The sequence below is a fragment of the Anas acuta genome, chromosome 2, assembly GCF_963932015.1.
Source record: "Anas acuta chromosome 2, bAnaAcu1.1, whole genome shotgun sequence".
Taxonomy (NCBI): domain Eukaryota; kingdom Metazoa; phylum Chordata; class Aves; order Anseriformes; family Anatidae; genus Anas; species Anas acuta.
This window is the reverse complement of record NC_088980.1, coordinates 120,683,255-120,704,794: the sequence shown is the minus strand read 5'-3', so window position 1 is coordinate 120,704,794 and position 21,540 is coordinate 120,683,255. Positions and strand designations below refer to the sequence as shown.

The 21,540-nt window shown below is 38.2% G+C and overlaps 1 protein-coding gene across 19 annotated transcripts in view; it reads left to right on the top strand.

Moving 5' to 3' along the window:
• Positions 1-21,540, top strand: part of ASPH (aspartate beta-hydroxylase) — a 114,398-nt gene that overhangs the window by 87,186 nt on the left and 5,672 nt on the right. For 17 of the 19 annotated variants that reach the window (XM_068671962.1, XM_068671957.1, XM_068671951.1 and 14 more), the window contains 6 exons: positions 192-290; positions 997-1,086; positions 5,716-5,853; positions 11,936-12,071; positions 12,970-13,061; positions 17,066-17,199. In XM_068671962.1, the coding sequence (XP_068528063.1) occupies positions 192-290; positions 997-1,086; positions 5,716-5,853; positions 11,936-12,071; positions 12,970-13,061; positions 17,066-17,199 (689 nt within the window). Of the gene's footprint in view, positions 1-191; positions 291-996; positions 1,087-5,715; positions 5,862-11,935; positions 12,078-12,969; positions 13,062-17,065; positions 17,200-21,540 lie in introns of those variants that run through there. The other 2 variants (XR_011093028.1, XM_068671967.1) reach the window with 2 other exon arrangements.

The window sequence follows — 21,540 nt, the reverse complement described above, 5'->3', positions numbered from 1 at the left end:
AGTTTGTCTTGTAATAGGTTATTCTGGAGAAAGACATAAACGGAAAAGTAGAAGTACAGGCAAGCCAAGAATTTATCTGAGTGTCAGTGTGGAAGCAAATTTCACTGCATCACTAAATAGTAGTATGTACACGGGTTTGTTAATTTTTATAGATTCTTGCATGAGTATTTAATTAATTTGCACTCAAACAGGTTCTACGACTGGCTCCAAATGATGGCTTTGCCAAAGTACATTATGGCTTTATCCTGAAGGCAGAAAACAAGATAGCAGAGAGCATACCCTATCTAAAGGTATTTTTCTTCCCTCATTTAAAGCAGATCTTTTACCAGCAGAAAAACATAATCAGAATGTATAAAATGTGCCAAGCTAGAAGCATTCTAATTACAAATTGCAGTTTAAGCTAAGCATTGGTGTTGTATTGCTCTATCACTGCCAAAAAATTGGAACAAACTTGAATATTGATATTTTTCAATTCATAAATATCAAGTAACTGTTTTATTAGTCAGATAACTTGAAGCACACAACTATGATTCTCAATTTCTTTTGAGGTTAGCAGTATGCTGTAAAGTTAAGGTTCTTGAAAGATCTAGAGAGGGCATGTATATGTTTGAGTGTTTGGAGAGAAGTACTACAAATAAAAGCTTAATTTAAAATATCCATGTTTCTAAAATGCTTGTGTATATGTCTGGGGGCAAGTATCAGTCTTTGAATACACCTCTGTCTTGGAGTGAATGGGGGATTTGGCAAACTGATAGAATTTTTCAGTGGCTTTTTACTCGTATGTTGTATCCATTCAACCGAAGTTCGTAGTTACCATGGTAGTTATATTTTATAGCCAATTTCATAGCCTGTCTCTTGCATAGAGTTGATAAACTGTATATGGTGACCAAGTAAACACTGTTGGAAGTCCTATTAAAATTCTTTTAAATGGATTCTTTTACATATGTATTATTACAATTGTTACTATTAGTTTTATTATTATTTTTATTATTTTAGGAAGGACTGGAGTCTGGTGACCCTGGCACAGATGATGGACGCTTTTACTTTCATCTGGGAGATGCCTTGCAGAGAATAGGAGACAAAGAGGTACACATTTAATATGGTCTTAATAAGTCTAAATTTCTGGTGGACTGCAGAATCCAGAAAAACTTTTGAGCATGGGCCCAATGTCAAAAAGTCAATAGTCCCTTTGAAATAACAATCCAGCGTGTATGTGTAGAGGTCAAGATAAGCAACAGCGAAACAGCAAACAACCACCAGCAACAATAAAACCTGCCATTTGCATAATGACACAATCTCTTAGCATCCCTTATTTTTCCATAGAATTAACCAAAACCATTGAGGTTTACATGGAGTTGTTAGTACAAAGGGATGGAGAAATACACACACACAAAACAGAAATTCACTGAATGAATTTTTACAGTCTGTTTTATGCTCCTACCACTTTTTGACAAAGATTTTTCCACTGGAGTCAAAATGCAGTGACTTAAATATGTCACTACATAGAATTTCTCTCCTAACTCTGATAAGTGTTCTTCAAACATTCTCTTTTTCCCAAAGTGATCATGAGCACCAATGTCTGTGATACAAAAAGACCATAGAAGGACTGAATGTGTGGGCTGAGTTAATGGACTTGTGCAAACATTGAATCCATAAACTGATCAGAAAAGTAGAAATTTGTTCAGAAGATCTTTTGCCCAATACAAATACATGCTACTGGAAACCATAAGCTTTTCTAATTTATTAATTGAGGAAAGCCAAGTTTGAACGTGTGAAATAGTTCTGCTGTTATAGTCGAGAAGCAAGAAACTGTTGCTGGTAATGAGCTACACATGAATTTAATAAAATTTAATAAAATTAACAAAATTTATTAAATTTAATTTAATAAAATTTAATTAAAAATTAATTTAATAAAATTTAATAACATTTAACAAAACAACAACAAAAAAACACCCTTGTGCACAGATGAAAAACGTGAAAAGAATAAAAATGTATAGTGGAAAGAGATATGAAAATTGTTGCTCAACTTGTTTTCTGGTACTACATCTGAAATACTGGTAGGTAAAATACTGTAAAGAATGCTGACCGCTTTACAGAATCACAGAACAGTTGAGGTTTGAAGGGACTTCCTGAGATCATTTAGTCCCAACACCCATCTCAAGCAGGGTCCCCTAGTGTCTTGGACCAGTAAACAGGCAGTTCTCCAATATCAAATCGGACAAAGGGACTTTCATAAAGCCTATGTATGTGTTCTTTCTTGAGCCTAGTTTATCAAATTATTTTCATATATATAGAATGTGGAACTTTTATTACACTTTAAACAGATTATATGTATAGAATATTGAAATGGAGAAATATCTGAATTCTAAGTTAAATCACCTTCTTTGAAATTACAGTAAAATATTCTTCCATTGAAGTTTTTTGATTTTAAAAGTTATTTTTCAAGTGAGAATTAGGTGGCCTCATTTTACTTTTTTTTTTTTTTTACACACACAGAGTCTGCTTTACCTGTCTGTGTTTCTCCCCTTCACCCCTACCCCACCCTGAATCATTGTCTGTCCTTCTCTTAACAGAAAAACAAAAAGGAAATCCCTTAATACTTCCATAGCATATTCTGGGTTGAATGATTAAGCCTAGAGCATCCCATTACAAAATTTGACTAAAGATACCACACAGATGTAATTAACATACATCAGCCCAATCCCTGGGATAATTATGTGTTAATGCTTATGGACTTAATGGTCACATCTTCTGTAGAAGAAGCTTTAATCAATGGCAAATGAACTTCTTGGTATAGCAGAGACTGCTCAATTTATCTGTGGAAAGTTGAAACTTTACTTTGTATTTTTTTAACTGACCTTCGTAGACTTACTGAACTTCAAGATTTAATCAAGGAGACCAATCGATATTTAAGCAACATGTAAAATTGCTATCACTGAAGGTTTGCTGAAGGTAAACATTCATCTATTAGAGCTAAATTAGGACTTATGAATGTGGTCTTGGTAAGTTGTAGGGAAACAGCATTGAGTATATAATCTTTCCAGCTATAATTTGGTCAAGTGCCAAATTGATTAAAACAACAAAATACGTTGTAGAAGGTATTGCAGAACGAAGTGTTGTTCACAGAGAATGTATGAATTGAATGCTTATCAGAAAATCTATTTCCTGGCAGAGAAGATATACTCTTGTACAGGACAGTGGTCATTATTTAGTCTTTTCCACTGCCAAGATCTGCATGTGAAGAGAAAGGTTCTTTTATGGAAACTCAGGACTGGAAAGGACGAGTGGGATAATCGTACCCCATGCTGTCAAAGGCAATCTCATAGAACAATTCTTCAAATAAATAAGGATTAAGAATATTATATATAATGATTATAGCTGATGGATCTTAAAGAACAGCAACATTCATACTTATCTGTCAGTGGCTGAAACAAGCAATTCACCCCCCTTCTCTTTTGAGCTAACTCCAAACACAGCAAATAAATTCATACAGTGAGCATGAACAATCTATTGTTACCCTATTGCTATTACAACTTATGTCTTGAGGAAAGTACACTATATAAATAATAATGCTTCCATTTCAGAGGCTTAACCAAGATAAGATCAGGCTTTATAGATATACTGTGTATTACTCAAAGGTAATATGTATTTTTTTTGACCAATACATTTTAAGAAGCTTATTCAGAGAAAAAGATGAAAGCTTCTATATTGTCTGCTGTTATTCTGTTTATCCATGGTGCTTTTCCTTACTTCAGATAAATAGAGTAAAACAACATTCTACTGCAACCTTTCCTTCATACTTTGATAGAGTCATAAATATTAGAGTCCCCCATTTTTTGAAAGCTTGAAGAAAATTTAGACTCTCAAAAAGAAATAATCTATGGTAACAGCATAAAAGGTTATGCAAATATTTGAAAACAAAAATACCCTAATTTATTTCTTACCTTTTATCTGAAAGAAAAGATCTATAGGTAAATGTATAAGATGACACTTGAGGTTTTTTTTTTTAGAAATAATCCACTATAGGAAGAATTTTCAGTAGTTTTTGTTTACTTTATGGTATGTAAATACTAAGTAAGTCATAGTAAGACACAGTGTTCTCATGACAGCTTGTATCTAAAAAATATTTTGGTTTTACTTCTACTTTACTGGCTTCAAGGTGGGCATAAATAATATGCAGATATGAATGTCTTCTCCTAGAATAGGCTTATTTGTTTGTACATTTTATTTTCCATTAACACACGTACATGAGGATTCTTCTTAAAAGTTAGTATTGTGCTTTTTGCTTCAGAAAGCCTTTAATAGTTTTTTAGCCTTTGCATCAAAGTGGGCAGATGAATAGGCAACTGGCATTTGCTCTTGAATTAGAATAGGAGAAGGGACTCTGAAATGCAAGGAATAAGTAGTCATGCAGTGAAACTACCATACAAGAGGACTGTTGGGGATAATGTTTTTCAGTTGTTTAGTCCAGATTTGCAAGTTCCTGTTGGAACGAAAAGTGTAGAGTTTGGTTTTGTGCATGTGTGTTTTGTTTGTTTATTGTTTTGTTTTATTTTGAGAACTTGGCAAGGAGCTGGGTACAGCCAGGGAAAGAAGAATAATGTGTGGGAGAGTACGAACTGGAAGTACAAGGTTGATATTATAGGCTGTCTAATGTGGAGTGAGACAATAAATATCAGATTAGGTGAAGAAGTAGGAGAGCTTGGTCTGAGTTTGGATGTGTGACACTTTGCTGAAGGAGATTTGGAAAGGGAAGGTGTGAATTTCAAGTTGTATAGCTAGAGAGGGACTCCGGATGATTCCAGGTAATAAGGTTTTTGAATGATTTCTGTTTAGAATGGAGATTGCTGCCTGCTTCTCTCCTTCTGTTTTGAATTTCTTGTCCTCCTATCTCCCTGCTTAGCTGACCTGGCATATAGTTTTTTTATCTTTTTTATTTTATTTATTTATGTATTTATTTTTAAAAAAAGGCAATGCTGGATGGGAAGGAGATATTTGTAGCTTCCCCTGTTTGTGGACCAGCGTTACTCTTGTTTGACCTCTTCTTTCCAAGTATCTTATTTGCTTTCTTTGCAGAACCTCCTTTTGCAGCTGGTATTGAATGGTAAAGCAAGTTGTGGAAAGGGAGAGTAAGATGAACTAAGGTCTGGCATTGAATGTCAGTACGCTTTTACTACATGAAATAAGGGGGAAATAAGCAAAATTAGTAGCTCAGTTCTGGTGTGAGAACAAATATTTAAAGAAAACTCAGAAGTATATATGTAATCATGTAACAAAGTCGGCGTTGTTTTCATCGACACAACATCCCTGTTGGTAGTAGAAGGGAGCCATTTATTTTTTATTAAATTATTAAATTAATCTTAAATTCATAGGTAAAAGTGAAGCATAGAGAAATCAGGGCTGACCAAGAAGACAAACAATTGTATCTCCCAAGTCCAAGGAGAACGCCTAGGTTACTGACCAATATTTAGTGTGAATGACTGTGAGATTATCCTGTTTTGCTAACGTTGAACCAAATAGCTGTGGCTGACTTTGATGTATTTTAGGATTGTTGATTTTCATTTTTTTCACCCTTAAAGGAAATTATTATTACTGTACATTAGAAGAATACCTCCAGCATCCAAATAGATAGCCTATTACCAAAGGAGCTTAAGTTTTTCTATGCTATTTTAACAGCTGATATGAATTTGTTTGATAATAAATGCAATCTCCTAGGCATACAAGTGGTATGAACTTGGATATCAAAGAGGTCATTTTGCATCAGTCTGGCAGCGCTCCCTCTACAATGTTAAGGGACTGAAAGCTCAGCCTTGGTGGACAGCGAAGGAAACAGGTTATACAGAATTGGTGAAGGTAAGGGAGTTTGTTTCTGTTTACTTCAATTTATTTTCTTTTTTAATAACAACTGTAATCTAAGGTGCAAAGCAGAGAAAATACTCGTAAGATCTGAATTGTTGCCTGTGAGTACCGGACACCAGTCTTGGACTGAGCGCTAGTTTTATGTAAGGTACTATAAAGTGAGCTTAGATGTTTTAATAATTGATGATGGGGACATTACTAAATACAAAATTTTCATGGTAGACTACTGCAATGTTTTAAATGCAAAATAAGGTCAAACTCCGCTAATGGCTGGGACAACCATTGTCAATTTTTTACTTAGAATAATCTGTGTTCTCTGTCCCTTATATAATACTTGGTGACTTCTTTGGGATCTCTTAATTGCATAAAATAAACAAGTGTAAACTTGTCTCCCAGTGATGGATTCAGTAAAAGATAATGGCATAAAAAAAAACTTTAATGAACTAAAATTCTAATTGATACAAAACATGTAGTTTATTTACTATTCATAGTAATAATTTATATTTTCAAAAATTCATGTTTTTGTAACTATAAACCCTTGAGCAAATCTTTCATAATTCTAAAATAATAATAACAGTAATAATTTTTTAAAAGGGGGAAGAGGTACCCATTTTGCATATGCTTTGAATATTAACGTGGTTTAGCAAAATTCTTCTGCACAAATAATTTAAAAACATAAATGCTTGTTTGACGAGACGGTTTCACTCAGTGAAACTTGTTTCATTATGCTTCGTTACATAACATGTTAGAAACCTGCTGTGAAAGAATTATAATTTTTAAAGAAATTAAAAAGGTTTCCTCCTGGTAATGGTGATGGCAGTATAAGTAAGGTTAGGAAACTTAGATTAAAGAGTAATCATTCAACTGTAATCTCACTCTTGGGGGGGGAAAAAAAAAGCTTTGTAGAGTAGCATGTGGCAAAATTTGAAATGTGCATGTGTTCGACTCATTCATGAGGTATGTGTAAAAATAGATACTTCCTTATATAAAGGAGGTGGAGGGACTTGGAGCCTCTTGTACTGTTGCAAAACAAAAGGAAAAGAATGCATATCATATCAATAATGTTTTAAAGATGTCTGCAGTGATGTTTTAGTGTCTCTTACACGTAGACCATCCAAATTTCTATATCACATAGGTAAAGGTGTGTGCTATTGGTGGGAAGGGACAGTCAGCTTTGAAGGATGAAAAAAATGAATTTCCTATTATAAAATGGTCAGGGATCCACCTTGAAATAATTTTTTTCACATGTGTGGGATCATTTGTAGAGGACTTGGTTTGGATCAGCATTCTGCACGTCTCCTAGAAGAACATTTTAGATGAACCACGTAGTTAGTTAGAAGTTCACCCTGATCTCCAAAGCACAACTGCCTCCTGCCTCTCATAGGTGCTGCTTTAGTGTTTATTCAATATAACAAAATAAGAATTTGAAAAATATAACTGGAACTGCTGTGTTTGAAGCTTCTTTACTCTGTTGTACTAACGAGTTTTTGTGGTAATTTTTATGTGTTTTATTAGTAAGGTCATCAAGTCTGACTGCTGATTTATTTACTTATGTATCTCGGTTTGGGGGAGGCAATTCTTCAAGATACCTTTCAAAGTTGAAAGTATAAATCCAAACTGTTAAGTTACCAGAAAAATAGATATATATTTGCATTGTTGTTTCCCCCATAACTCAAAAAGTACTTGAATTTGTGCAGGAGAGCAGGCTCAATTCTAACACCGATAAACACTTGCAAGTGCAAATTTGAAGTACCATTTTACACAAAGTAGAAACAATCTTTGAAGACATTTGTTTTATTGATTTCTGAAACATTCAAGCTTCTGTATGTGCTTTAGTTATTAAGAAAGAAAAATAAAAATTCTACATTCCACACAGCAAAAAATAACCAGCAATTATTTCTTGCTACTTCATCTCTTTACATTCCTCTTCCATTCGTGCAGAAAGCGTGGGAAATGCTTCCAAATCCAAATGATGGAAGTTGATATTGAAAATTTCTTCATGAAGTTCAAAGCATAGGAGGCCTGGATCCTCTCTCCCTGTATTTCACCATTTATTGTTGAATATGAACAAACTCCTTTCAATGTCTCAGTAGCTTAACAATGATAATGGAGGATTTACTTGTGGCTAGCTGAGGCAATGCTAAAGGTTCTCTGCCATCCTCTGACACCTCTGTCTTTGCTCATTCTGTTCATCAGCACAGCTGTAGTCAGTAATGTTAGAGCACAGACCTGGCTTGATTATGTTAGAAAGAATGAGAATGTCTCTATAACACTTAAAAGGAGGTGTATGATGGTGGTAAATCCTGGTTAGTGCTACTATGCTGGCAGCAGTAGATCTCTCTAGCTGCCCGTTAATGCTTAATTTTTTTTGTGTGTTGTGTTATTACGTTATTTTTGTAGTTTCCTTGAAAGAATAGGAAGGAGGGCCTGATTTCTCAGGGAACAGAAACTATAAACCTTTAAATCAGGAAATGTATCAAGTGATTTATATAGAAATGTTCTGCTAATTTTCTGATCTATGGTAGTTCAGGACTTTGGAGAGTCCAGAAACTCTTGTTTGAGCTCAACTGAAAGGAAACCTTGCTTTTACCTTAGCAAACCTATCCTCCTCCCTTGGGGCAATTAGCTTTCTTCTGCAAGTGTTACAAAGTCATTGCATCATCTCTGGTATCTTTTATGGAACCTTGGTAGAGCACTCTTTTGTATTCTGGTACTCAGTTAATAAATGAATAAATAAAAGCGGTACAATGCTGTTGGACCCTAGACACTTTTCACCAGGCTGAAATGCATAGGAAATGACCTAGGTAAATTTGTCCTTTCTTTTTGTTGTGTCTTTTGGTTTTGGAAATGACCCAGAGGATGCTTTGCCAACAGCATACTACAGTGAATAGCTTATTGATTAAAGTAGATCTTATGCCATCAATTTTCATTGATTGTTTATATTTTATTAGTTAAAAATTTCAAGTGCAGCAAGAAAAGCACAGAAAGAGAATGAAAGTACTGGCAACAGCAGAATCCATAATGTTTTCTGTAGACTGACAGCTGAGGCTCAATTGTTTGGCTACTAAAATCTAAATGTTCATATTTGATGGCAAAAATTAACTAAACTGTGCATTTAAAGTGTGGCTGGATGCCTTAAGGAAGCCTAAAAGAGCAGAGATAATGCTTATGCATCCTGATGATTAAGCACTGTGAGTGACCAGATTAGTGCAAGGACTGTGTTTTGGATGGCTTTAAATACTGACCCTTGCCCAGAGGTGTTGGAGGTCCCCAGCTAACGCACCGTAACTATCATGAATATTTTCTTATTCTGTATGGGTAACAAAGTGAAATGGAGTGGAGACACCACCACGATTTTATTTTATAGCCCAGTGGATTGAAATGCACGTGTGGTCAGTAGTTATGCCTCACATGAGGAGTAGTAAACTCTTAATCTCTGTCTGTGGCATTTATGACCATACCTTGAAAAGGGTTTGACAGCGCAGAAAAAGGATTTTTTAATATAATACAGTCACACATAAAAATAAACCAATATTAAGAAATCCCTATTTAAATACAATAATTTCTTTGCCAATAAAATCTACACTATGACCAGATGTAAAGTAACTGTAAACTTACATTATTGTTAGGAACTGTGTTTAAAAAGCCATATGGAGGTTTATGGGAATCAGCTGGTAGGAAACAAGTACATATGCTCCAAGTGCTGCTTGCCACCTGATTCTTCATTTGAAATCAAGATATTGCACCAAACACAATATGAATCTGTTGCAGCCTAAGGCTTGCATCCCTACATATTATGCAGCATGAGCATATTTAGCTTTTTTTTCTGTAGATGCTAGCTCTTGGTTCTGTAGCCTGAAGTCTGCATCCTGGACTTAGCCATTATGTTTTAATGGTTTTATCTATTCTTGCCCTTCAGTGTTGGCCTAAGATTCTGTAAAATCAGGGATATCAGGGCTGAGCTGTGTTTGAACTCCTGTAACTCTCCCCTTCCTTTCTACATAGGAGTTGCCTATGGCTCATAGTAACGCATAGTGTTACAGATGGGGGTCCAGTTTCTCACAAGTACAGAGACATTATTGATTTCAGTGGCAGTTATATCTAATACCGTTTAAGAGCTGGCTCAAAATCAATGATACCTATTCAAATTGTTTTGTATCCAATGTACTAGGGAAGGAGCTTTAAAAGGCAAACACACAACTTTGCAGGTTGACTTTCAGCCTGTCACTTGAGGAAAATTAGAGGTGACAAAGCTGCCATTATGTGAATCTCTGTGCACCACCAGTGCTCTTCATGCATCTTCTTGTCTGTGTGGGTGAAAGCTCCTTCTTACCTTTTTATTTTTCAGAAGAAGGGTTAGGAGTTTGAGGAAACAGAGAAGCACTTGTAATGTCTTTCAAAGTTTTCCAATTTTGTTGATCTGTATCACTTTAAATTGAAACCTATATAAATGCAAGTTTTTCATTTCTTTCTCATCTGCAGCCAGTACAAATTCAGGTATGCAAGCTGGTATTTCCTTGTGTAGAAATGATAGTGCTGAATCAGTACCAGCTCTGTTCCCCTGTTCATCTCTGATTAGATGGAAAATTTCAGTCTGTTTTGTACCCTGCATTTCAGAAAAAAAAAAAAATAATCAGTTTTAGGAAGATATTTTTGAAAATGTTTCTACTTAATGTTAATTGTTAAGGAGTGTTAAGGAAACCCATCAATGGGAGAGAAGAGGGTGAATGAAGTAGGAAAAACAAAGAGTTGTTTTCCCCTTTGCTGATGGATGAGAGAACGCAATTAGCTAGGAAGAAAAAGAGTACTGAAATAACACCAGCACAATCCTAATTTTGATAGATCTTAGTGTTTGTAGGCTTGCTGTACTGGGAGATGGTCACTGTATTATGTGGCTGTTTCCAGAACCTTTTATGATATATCAATGTACCACCTACTTTGCAGGATCAGCTTGTCTTTTAATTGAAAGAAACTGAAGTGGAAAATGCAACTGTTTAGTTTAAGTGGTGAAAGCTAATAACCATATGGCTGAAAAGGGGCAGTCATATTACCTTGTGTGACCTGTGTTACAAAGATTTCGGAGTTTTACTCATCTTTACACATCATACAAAGAAGCGATGTGGGAACACACCTTAGCCTATTTCCAGTTTCAAATTGATTGAAAATGTTTTACAGAAATGCTTTGTTCAAGAGCACAAAGGAAAAATGGAAACTATTCACCAAAAATAAGGTTTAGTGAGTAACATAAGCAGCTGGGAAATGGAAGTCACATCATTATTATCCAGATCCATTGTTACACAGTGGGTTTTTCATTTATCTTCCTGTAACATTAAGATGACTTATTACTGGTAGAATACAAGGTTTCTAATTTACCAGATTTCTACAAGTTGAATGTCCTAAGGCAGCAGAGAACAAAAATCTTAACTCTACAGTCTTGTGGGTTTGGTATGTATGAAGTACATGGCAGCTTACACATTTTTAATGGTTGTATCCATAAATTGTCACTTGGCATTTCAAGTCGTATTTGATCTCTTCCAATAGCATCAGAATGTGCAAGAGAATCTTTGCAAACCTTTCTGAAGGTTTAAATCATAACTGTCAACTTGAGTAGCATGTTTGCATTTGTCCTCTTTGAACTAGGATGTTCTGTCAACACTTGGAGTTTCAGGTTATGTGAGTGGTTTTCTAGTCTCAAGAGTGCTTCCAGGTAGCATGTGCTGTGTTTAAGAAGATCAATACTCTTCTTAGCTTGCAACATAAAATTATCTGTTAAAGAGCCCTTAGGCTAATCAAAAAGCAAGTTAAAGTGAGGCCTAATCTGCAAGAGGCTGGGGATTACTGAAATTTTACAATACAGTTGTAACTGAATATGAAGAATACTGCGAACGTTGGTTTTCCTGCCTTAACTTGTCATAAGGGAATTGACATAAGGAAACTTGATAATGATGAACTCTTCTTTTTTTTTTTTTAAGTACTTTTAAATAAAAAAAAAAAGTTAATGGCGGGAAAAAAAAAAATAAGATACTAAAGCAAAATGCAGTAAGTTCTCAGTGAACTAACATGGCTCTCACAACAGTCCTTAGAAAAAAATTGGAAGCTTATTCGGGATGAGGGTCTTGCTGTGATGGATAAGAAACAAAGCCTCTTCTTGCCCGAGGATGAGAACCTGCGAGAAAAGGGAGACTGGAGTCAGTTTACTTTATGGCAACAAGGTAAAACATTTTGTATTTCTCTTTCTCCACTTACCCCAGTTTCACTTTCTCACATTAATATAGCATAATAAGGAGTATCAACACAGTTTTTTCTGGAATGGTTTTTTTAATCACTGTACCTGTTATTTAAGTCTGCAGAAGAAATGAGCTGATAAAATAGTGTCTGAGACCCCAGCAACAGTGAACAGGAATTCTTTATTCTAAACCATGTAGCCCATGAGCATTTCTAAGAATCCCTTGAGGGTAATACTCATTTCCTGGCAAGGCTGCCAAAATTTTGCATGGTAGTGCATGTGCAGATCAGCCTGAGGGAAGACAAGAAAGCAGGAGAAGAAATATTCTCAATATTGTGTTGCCAGCTAGGTGAGATCCATCATTCAGAAATGGTATGGGCAAATAGAATGTGAGCTTTAATAAGCCTGCTGTTCTGTCTCTGAGCTTTGCAGTGGGAGTCTCAATTACTGGATTGACCTGAACTTCTTAAAAGACTTTACATGTGAAAGAGTGCTGTAAGATAAAATATTAAAAGCCAAGGTGTATAAAAATATAATCAGATGTTGAAATGGTATCATATTGGTGGCATTTTTTGTCTTTTTAATGATTATACTTTAATGATCTACTTAATCATTAATAAAAGTATAATCATATTTTTAGAATCATGTTTAAAATGGTAGAAAGCCTGCTTCTCACAAATAATTCAAAAGCAAAGAAGTGGCAGGCTACTTTGATATTACAATATGTAAGCACTTGCTGTTGCATAATTTGTAAAATGTGTATGATATTATTTACCTCTTTTGGTGTCAGCTCTTTGACAGCTTTGTTGCTGTTCTGCAACGTAGAATACAAGGGACTGTTTGTTCATTGCACTTATGAATGCTCAATCTCTTATTTTCACCAGGAAGAAAAAACGAGAATGCTTGCAAAGGTGTTCCGAAAACGTGTGCTTTGCTGGAAAGATTCCCAGAAGCTACAGGCTGCCGAAGAGGGCAGGTACCTGCCAAACTTCTTCATTTTTGCAAATCCCTAAAGCTGTGAAAAGGTGATGTTAAGAAATGTGTACAGAGGAATGTATGACCTTGATATATTCAATGATGGCTCAGACACACAATGAAGTTGATACTGTAATAGCCTTCAGCAAATATGAGATAAAATATATTAGCTGAAGCACTTCTATGGAATTTTTAGTAAAACCATTTTCCCTTGTGATCACAGGGAGCTCATGTTGGGTAAGTAGTTATTTACCATGGGTCAACTGATAGTAATAACTTACCTAAACCTAGTCTTAAGTGACTTAAGAGGTCATCACAGTCAGTATGGCTAACTCCAAGAAAACTGACGCACCACAGCTGAAAATGGATCTATGCCAGAGAGGAGAGTTACTGTTTTCTTCATCTTTTTTGTCGTTCCAATATGCCAGGGTAAAACTTGTCAGAGTTTTACTTTACAACCGTAGTATAACCTGTCTGTGATTCAGGAATATTTAAATATTTGTATTGTACTTGAATACAGCACATACATGTATGTGAGACTCATAGAAGTTTCTAGACTGATCTGCGTGGGTAGATAGCATACATGGCAGTAATCATTCCACATTGCACATATTATTAGGGTTATAAAAGTATTTTCTGTGGGGTATGAATAATTTTTCTGCATAGCCGGCAGTACCAGTTATTTGGGTTGCTTTAGGGTCTGACAGGGCAATCAAGCTAATGTATCTCACTGTAGCAGAGGCAACAGAATAGAGCATCTGTGTTCACCACAGCCACTGGAGCTTATCACTTGCTTTTATAAGGAATTGCTGGTAAGATGAAACCTCAGATGGTGGGAACAGCTAAGACATTAGATACACGTTCTCTTATGCTCATTTTGTTGGAGAGCTAGAAATGTCTTAAAATTCAAGATTTATCAAAGCTACCTTGTCCTATCCTGAAATGCAGATTTCTCAGTTGAAAAGGTGCTTCTCACCACTGTCATGCGATATTCATCCTTCTTGTTCATTGGGTTGTAGAATCACAGTCCAAACTGTTCTCTGCAAGGACCCTGAACTCTTTTTCTGTGCAGTTGTTTTCCGGGCAGTTCTATAGCTTGTAGTACTGCATGGGGTTACTCTTCCCCAATGAGTTTTCATTTCTCTTTGTTGAATATCATGAGATTCCTGTTTGCTCCTTTTTCCGTCTTGTCAAGGTCCCAATGAATGGCAGCAAAAAACATTTGGTTTATCAACCCTTTCTCCTCAATTTTCTGTCCTTGCCAAGGGATGTACTCTGTTCCATTATCCAGGTCATTAGTGAAACTATTAAACAGTGTTGGACCCTGTATTGAGCCTTGGGGTATACCTCTGGTTAGTTGGAATTTGTGTTTTGATCACAAATCCTTGAACCTGGCTGAACTGCCAGTTTTCCATCCCCTTCACTGTCAGCTTACCTAGTTTCTACTTCATCAGTTTGTCGACGAGGATGTTATTCTACAGACAGTGTCAAAAGCCTTACTAAAGTTGAAATAAACAATACCCACCAATTTTCCCCTCATCCATCAAGCTAGGCAACTCACTGTAGAAAGCTCGTTAAGAATGGTTTCCCATTCATAAATTCATGCTGACTGCTCCCAATCACCTTCTTTTCCTCCAAGTGTTTGGAAACTGCTTCCAGGATTATTTACTGTCACTGAGATGAAACTGACTGCCCTGTAGTTCTTCAGATCGTCCTTGTTTTCTGCCTTGAAGACAGGAACAACGTTTGCTCTCTTCCAGTCCTCAGGAACCTAACCTGGTTGCCTGACATTTCAAGACTGTCTGTGGACTCATGACATCAGTAAGCTCCTTTACCACTCCTGAGTAAAACCCATCAAGGTCAATGGAACAATTTGTTGAGTTTGTCTAAATGTTTCCTAACCTGTTGGTAAGTCTTTGCTCCAGGCTTCTTTGCTGTTCTCAGGTGCCTGGGATTTCCAAAGGTCAGTCTTACCAGTAAAGACTGAGGCAAAAAAGCCTCATTGCAGCACTCCAGTCATGAGAGTGGTCCCACCACATTTCCATGATGGCAACCAAGTCGTAGCCTGCCTGCCACATGATGGCTTCTAGCTCCTCCTGTTTGTTACCCATGCTGCGTGCGTTAGTGTAGATGCACTTTAGTTGGGCCATTGCCTTCTCTCCCTGTCTTGCCATTGTTCCCCCGGCACAACTCTAACAAGCCTTGTTTTGGCCCCGTCCCCTTTCTTACCTAGTTTAAAGCCTTCTCAATGAGCCCCGCCAGCTCCTGGCCTAGGATCCGTTTTCCCTTTAGAGATAGGGACCTGTCTGAGGCCATCAGGCCAGGTGCCAAGTAAAGCGCCCCATGGTCAAAAAAAAAAACAACAAAATTTCTATGTTGGCACCAGCCTCTGAGCCACGTGTTTATCAGGTGGGCTTTCCATGTCCTCTCTGTACCCCTCCCTGCCACCATACAGATAGATGAAAACACCACCTGTGCTCCCGCTCCATCCACTAACTGTCACAGTCCCCTAAAGTCCCATTTGATGGTCTTCATGTTTCTCTCTTCAATGTCATCACTGCCAGCCTGGACTATTAAAAGAGGATAATAGTCAGAGGGGTGAACCAGGTTGGGAAGCTTTCTGGCAATGTCCCTGACCCTGGCCCCAGGGAGGCAGCAGACTTCCCTATGGGTAGGGTCAGGCCAATAAATAGGTCCCTCTGTTCCCCTGAGAAGGGAGCCGCCCACAACAATCACCCTTCTTTCTGTCCTGGTGGAGGCAGTCCTGAGGCGTGGATTCGACTTCCTCGCCCTAGGCATCCTCCTGGGTAGACTTTCTGCCTCTTCCTCAGCTACCGGTCTCTCAAGCACCAGGGCCTCAAACCTGTTGTGTAAGGGCACCTGGGAAGGTGGGGCCGGTGGGGGGGGGGGAGCATCGCCTGTGATGTCAAGCAGGGACCTGTTTCCATTCCTCCTCAACTCCTAGGTCCCCTCCCTCTGCCTGACAGCAACAGGGCAGGGGGTACACCCCTGTTTGGGGTGTCTCACCCCGGTACCTGTCCTTCAAGCCATGCAGGGATTTGCTCCACAAGTCTGTCTCCCGCTCACACTCCCTGATATCCCTCAACCTCCTCCTTGAGTCTTGCCATGAGGCGGACCAGGTCGTCCACCTGCTCGCACCTCACGCACACAGTCTCTTTGCCCCCCGCAGGTGGTAGCAACAGGCTCAGGCACTCCCTGCACCTGGAGACCTGAACTGCCGCAGTTTTGAGCGGGCAGTCGGTCTGGGTGTGTACAGACTTCATAGAGAGAGCACTGTGCCTGGTGTACACCACTGCAGCTGAGCTAGCGGTAGACCACCGTTAGAGGAGGTGTTCGTATGGGCGGGGGGAACACTCTGCCCTTCCTGCTCGCCCTGCCTGTGCTAACTGCCGTCCCACGCCCTTCTGCCGCGCCATGCCCTGTTTGCCTGTCCTGGTCACCGCGCTCCCTAGGGGCAGCTTATGAACGGCCGGGGAGCGGGCGCTGCTGGCTCCGCCTATGCCTTGTTCGCACCTCGTTCACCTCCCTCTCGAGGGCTGCCGGGTCCTGGCGGCTCCCTCAAGTGGGCTCGATGCCGGAAAAATTAGCCCTGCCTGTCCGATCCCCTGCTCCACTTCAGAATGCATCTGTCCCAGAGCCGATCGCTTTGGCAAGATGAGAGGGGACACCAGGTAACACAGGACTTGTGCCTTCTGTGGTCCATCCTTTTAAATAAGTGTGTCTGTAAATCTTTCCATTTCATCCAGTTCTGATTATTTTAAACAAAATTAAAAGTGTGCACGCAAACATACACCACAAGACTTGCCTTTTTGTAGTATCAAACACCTTCAGGATGTAAAATCATGCGATTGTTGCTGAGGCTAACAAAATGTGACATTGCACTCTGATTGGTCATCGTGGATGAGATGTAATGAAATCCTAAATGTGTAGCAGTATGCTTGTGAAAATGGCTTTGTTGAAGTCGTCCTCTCTCTCTCCTTGCAGATCAAGTATTCTGTAATGCATCCAGGGACTCATGTATGGCCCCACACAGGGCCCACCAATTGTCGGCTAAGGATGCATTTGGGCTTGGTGATACCTAAAGAAGGCTGCAGAATTCGGTGTGCCCAAGAAAACAGGTATTTCACCCTCCCTCCTCCTCCCCACTTCGGTCATTCATTTTCCCCCACCTTTCTCAACCCTGGGAAGTTGTGGTGCTGCATGTAATAAAAAGAAGGAAAAGAGGCGCTTCACTGATCAGGAGGTGCTATGTATTTCATTAAACAGGCAACCTACACCCTCACTCTTGCTACAAACATATAAATGTCAGTTGTCAAACAATGCCAGAAGGATCTTTGGAAACAAAGCTGCTCTTTTCTGCTATAGTGTGGAAATAACATTGTTTTTAGTCTATGAAATGTCTGTGTTTACATTTACAATGTCAATCTAATAAACTTGCCAACAGAGGTTTATTTTATTTTATTTTATTTTATTTTATTTTATTTTATTGCCTTAGAATTCTTCACTTATTCAGCAAAAGCTGAGACTAAGCTATAGCTGCCTTTTCACCTCTGTGACCAAATACTGTTGTATTTCTGCAGAAGCATTGTTCCTAGCTGAAACATTTGTTCTAATTCAATATAACTCAATTAAAAATATTCCAACTGAAGTTGATTTAAAGATGAATACATCTATAAAGTGTTTGGCACAACGAGTTACACAGGTAGCAAGTTTATACAAAGTACATTTTGAGTAAGAATTCTTGTCCCTTTAGGGAGAAATTTATGCTGACTTGGAAACCAGTTTTGTCTCTGTTTTGTGGGAAGAGAAAAAAACAAGAAGGAAAAAGAAAAAGTAATGGCTTAGATGTTACAATCAGACCATATACTCCCCTGGGAAATATGAGAAAATCCTAAACCTAAGTTAGGATTGGGTTAGGTTTTTACATGATATTATTAAACACAGGAAAATATAGTATTAACTATATTACTTTTTTTATTCGAAGACTTACCTTGCTGAGACTTACATGGACTTCTAATAATGGTTAATATTTATGTATCTCTATATATCTACCTTGAAGATTTTGTCTTGTCTGTAGCATGAGTGCAACAAGTGTTAATTTTGAAATATTTGCATAGTACTAATGTACAGCTATATTTGATATTGAGAAATCCACTCATGCTTGCATGACTGTAATATATAGCAAAGTTGTTTTTTTCCCAACATCTGAAAATAACTACAACAAGGATTTTTTAGAATTTCTGAGGATACAAGTATCCATCTGTTAAAAATGTCGCTATAGATGTGTTAGGGCTCCTACCAACATAATGTTGACTGTGACAGACTATTAAGGTATAAAACATACACTACCTAGGTTGTGACACACGTTTATTTCCAGCATTCCAATTCAATATCCAAAACAAGTTTAAAATACAATTTTGGATGAAGTTAGAGGTAGATAATGGGCTTAGAGTACTAACAGGGAGATGTGGGGTATTTTCACTGCAGGACACTGTAACGAATTCAGATTTGTGCGGGCTGAAAGGCGTTACCATTAGGTGGCTGTTCAGTAGCCTGTGTGAACAGAGTGGTGGTTTTTATCTATTTCTAAGAGACCAGGTATCCACAGCTCACCACTCATTAGGCTGGCCACCCTTCCTTGTCTTAGTATGAACAGCAGGGATGGTGGTTTGGAAAATGAATGTAACTACACCCCCCTGGTAGCAACAGCCCCTCAGCATCAGGGATGTGGCAGGGCAGAGTGGAAAAACGTATGTTGCTGCTGGTATGCTGCAGACAGCACTTCAGTGTCTAGGCTTCTGAATCTGGCTCATTCTTATGCATCAGACTCGCTCATCTGAAATGTAAAACTTCCACTCAAGAGCTGACTACAGCCTGTTTTGGAATGTGTGAGCTTTAGTTGATTTTGGCAAGAGCTATATATTCATAGTCAAAGACAGAATTTCTTCACTGAAAACATTGAAAAGGTATGTTCACTAGTCATGAAAAGGGTGGGTTTTTTAACATCCCTTTCTCCATGAAGGAGGTGGGTGAACTACTGTGGAAAGAAATGATGTCAGGAGAAAAACATATCTTTAGCATTTTCTGTTCCTCCTCTCCTGCTGGTTCAGAGCAGTAGGAAGCTAGTGGTTTCTAACTTCAGCTGGCTCAGGCATGAAGGTTAGTGTATCAGGGGTCAGTGCTTCGATGCTTTCCTTTTCTGGCTTCCCATCCCACTACTGATACAAGATAGAGAAATAATGAGAATGTTGTGCCCAGTTACCTCTGTGCCACCCAGTGTAGGTGTTTAGAGGGGAAATACTACTCTTCAGCTCATCCTTTGATGTACACGCAACTTAGCTTTGTCTAATACTGAATTTTACTCCATCACTTGCACAGGAGTCTTTATGTTGCTGCTAGGAGATTGTGCACCTCATGTTATTCAGCACAGCTATAGTAATTTTAGCTTGTTGGGCCATTCTGAAGTCCCAGCTCTGTAAAGTACAGGGTACAGTGCACAAAAATGGGAGGTAAATAATATCTAGTTATCGAAATCAAACATCTCTGTCAGACATGGTCATCATGTTTTGAAACAAAGCTGCAGAATTACAGCCTTAAGCAGAAGTTGGTCCAAGATCTCACCTGTGACAGGTGAAATAACAGCTGTGCAGGTGACATAAAGCCCTAACCCAAAGTGGTTCAGCACCAGACAAGAATAATATCCTCCCTGTGGTCCCACTGTGAAGTGTTTCTCACACCATGAAGGCATCTGGAAAATATTTATTTGCATACTAATGGTGTTTTTTGTAATCTATCCAAAAGGGGCTAATAGTTCTGTCAACTTTATGACTTCTTCTTTGTTGTGCAAAGCAGCCTGACCCAGTATGATGCAAATGATAGATCCGTGCTTTTAACCTCTGAAGCTATTTCATCTGGATGCTTGGAGTTTTTATTGTCCTTTACTGAGCTACACTTTCAGGCTATTTAGTGCAGTCCTGTTCAGGCTTGATTTAATTTAGAGGGTGAAAAAAAAAAAAGGCCTGATTCTTTGCCACATTACAGCATTGACTGGAATAATACCAATGTAATTCTAGTGCAGTAACAGAGACTTGGGGCCTGTATGACATAGAACATTTTTGTTTATTGGAAAGATGATTTGGTACCAGAAAAAAAAAACACATGATTATACTTGAAACCTGCAAAAGGCTCGTTATGTGGGCCTTCGTGTCTGATGTCCACATGCAAGACAGTGTGAATTTTTCACTGTTATGCTGGTTGTCCACTGTTTTAAATATGGTCAGATGGTCATTTCTATCTCAATGTCCATTTCCCTTCAGAACATTACAGCACAGCCCCATCAGTGTTGTTTTTTTGCTTTTGTTGAGTTAAATGTTCAAAATACATAGATGACTTAGGACTCTGAATCTCATTTTCACCCCGATTTTGGGGGAGAAAAAATGAAGAAAATCTCCATGTGAATGAACACATGAATCGGCTAAGCAATATATTTCCATCTTTGATTATGATTAACTTTGCTTCTTTCTCAGCACTACTGTTTGCAGTTCCTAATTCCTTTTAAGGATATCAATCCTCATGGACTGCTTTGCTTCCCAAGGGATCTTGTTGAAAAACTTTATTATGTAGTCATTGCAGAGTGATTTTAGAAGGTAACATTGGCTGTTAGTGACTTGACTGACTGTTGCACCCTCTTGGGTGAGACTGGATGAATAATCAGACTCGTGCTTCTGTCTTGTTGCAATGCAAAATAAATTTGCTTTGCTTATGCCACTGCTTGACTTTATGATAGACAAACCATGCAACACACAACCAGCTGCTGTGTCTAAGTGCAGAAGTCTGAGATCAGAGGGACAATGACAAATGGCTAGCACATTTTACAGTGTGGTGACATTAACGCTAATGTTCACTGATCATATGCTGATTTTTTTTCAGCACTGACTCTTCAGTTAACCAGGCACTAAACCTCTTCTCAAAATTATGAATCCAGATCTCAACAGGCTAGAGAAGTGGGCCAACTGAAACTACATGAAGTCCAACACAGGCAAATGCAAAGTCCTGAGACTGATAACAGATTAACACTTTGCAACAGTATAGGATACATGATGACTGGATAGAGAGCAGCTTTGCAGAAAACGACTGAAGGTCCTAGAGGACAAGCAACGTGTGCTGTCATTTTGATGAAGCAGTTTGAGGGGAGCAATTTTTCCCCTCTCTTCTGAACACAAGATATAGTAGCTGCAGTTCTGTGTCCAGTCTGGGGGCTCTTCAGCACAAGAAAGTCACTGATAAACTAAAAGGACTCCTGTGGAGGTTGAAAAAGCAGATTAGGTTTAAAAAAGCTGACATTATAAAAAAAGCTGACATGCTCCAGTCCTCTACTGAGTGGACTCAAAGAATTTGGAGTCTGAAAAAGAGAAGGCTAAAGGAGAACCTGGTTACTGTTTTCAGCTAACAGTGGGAAA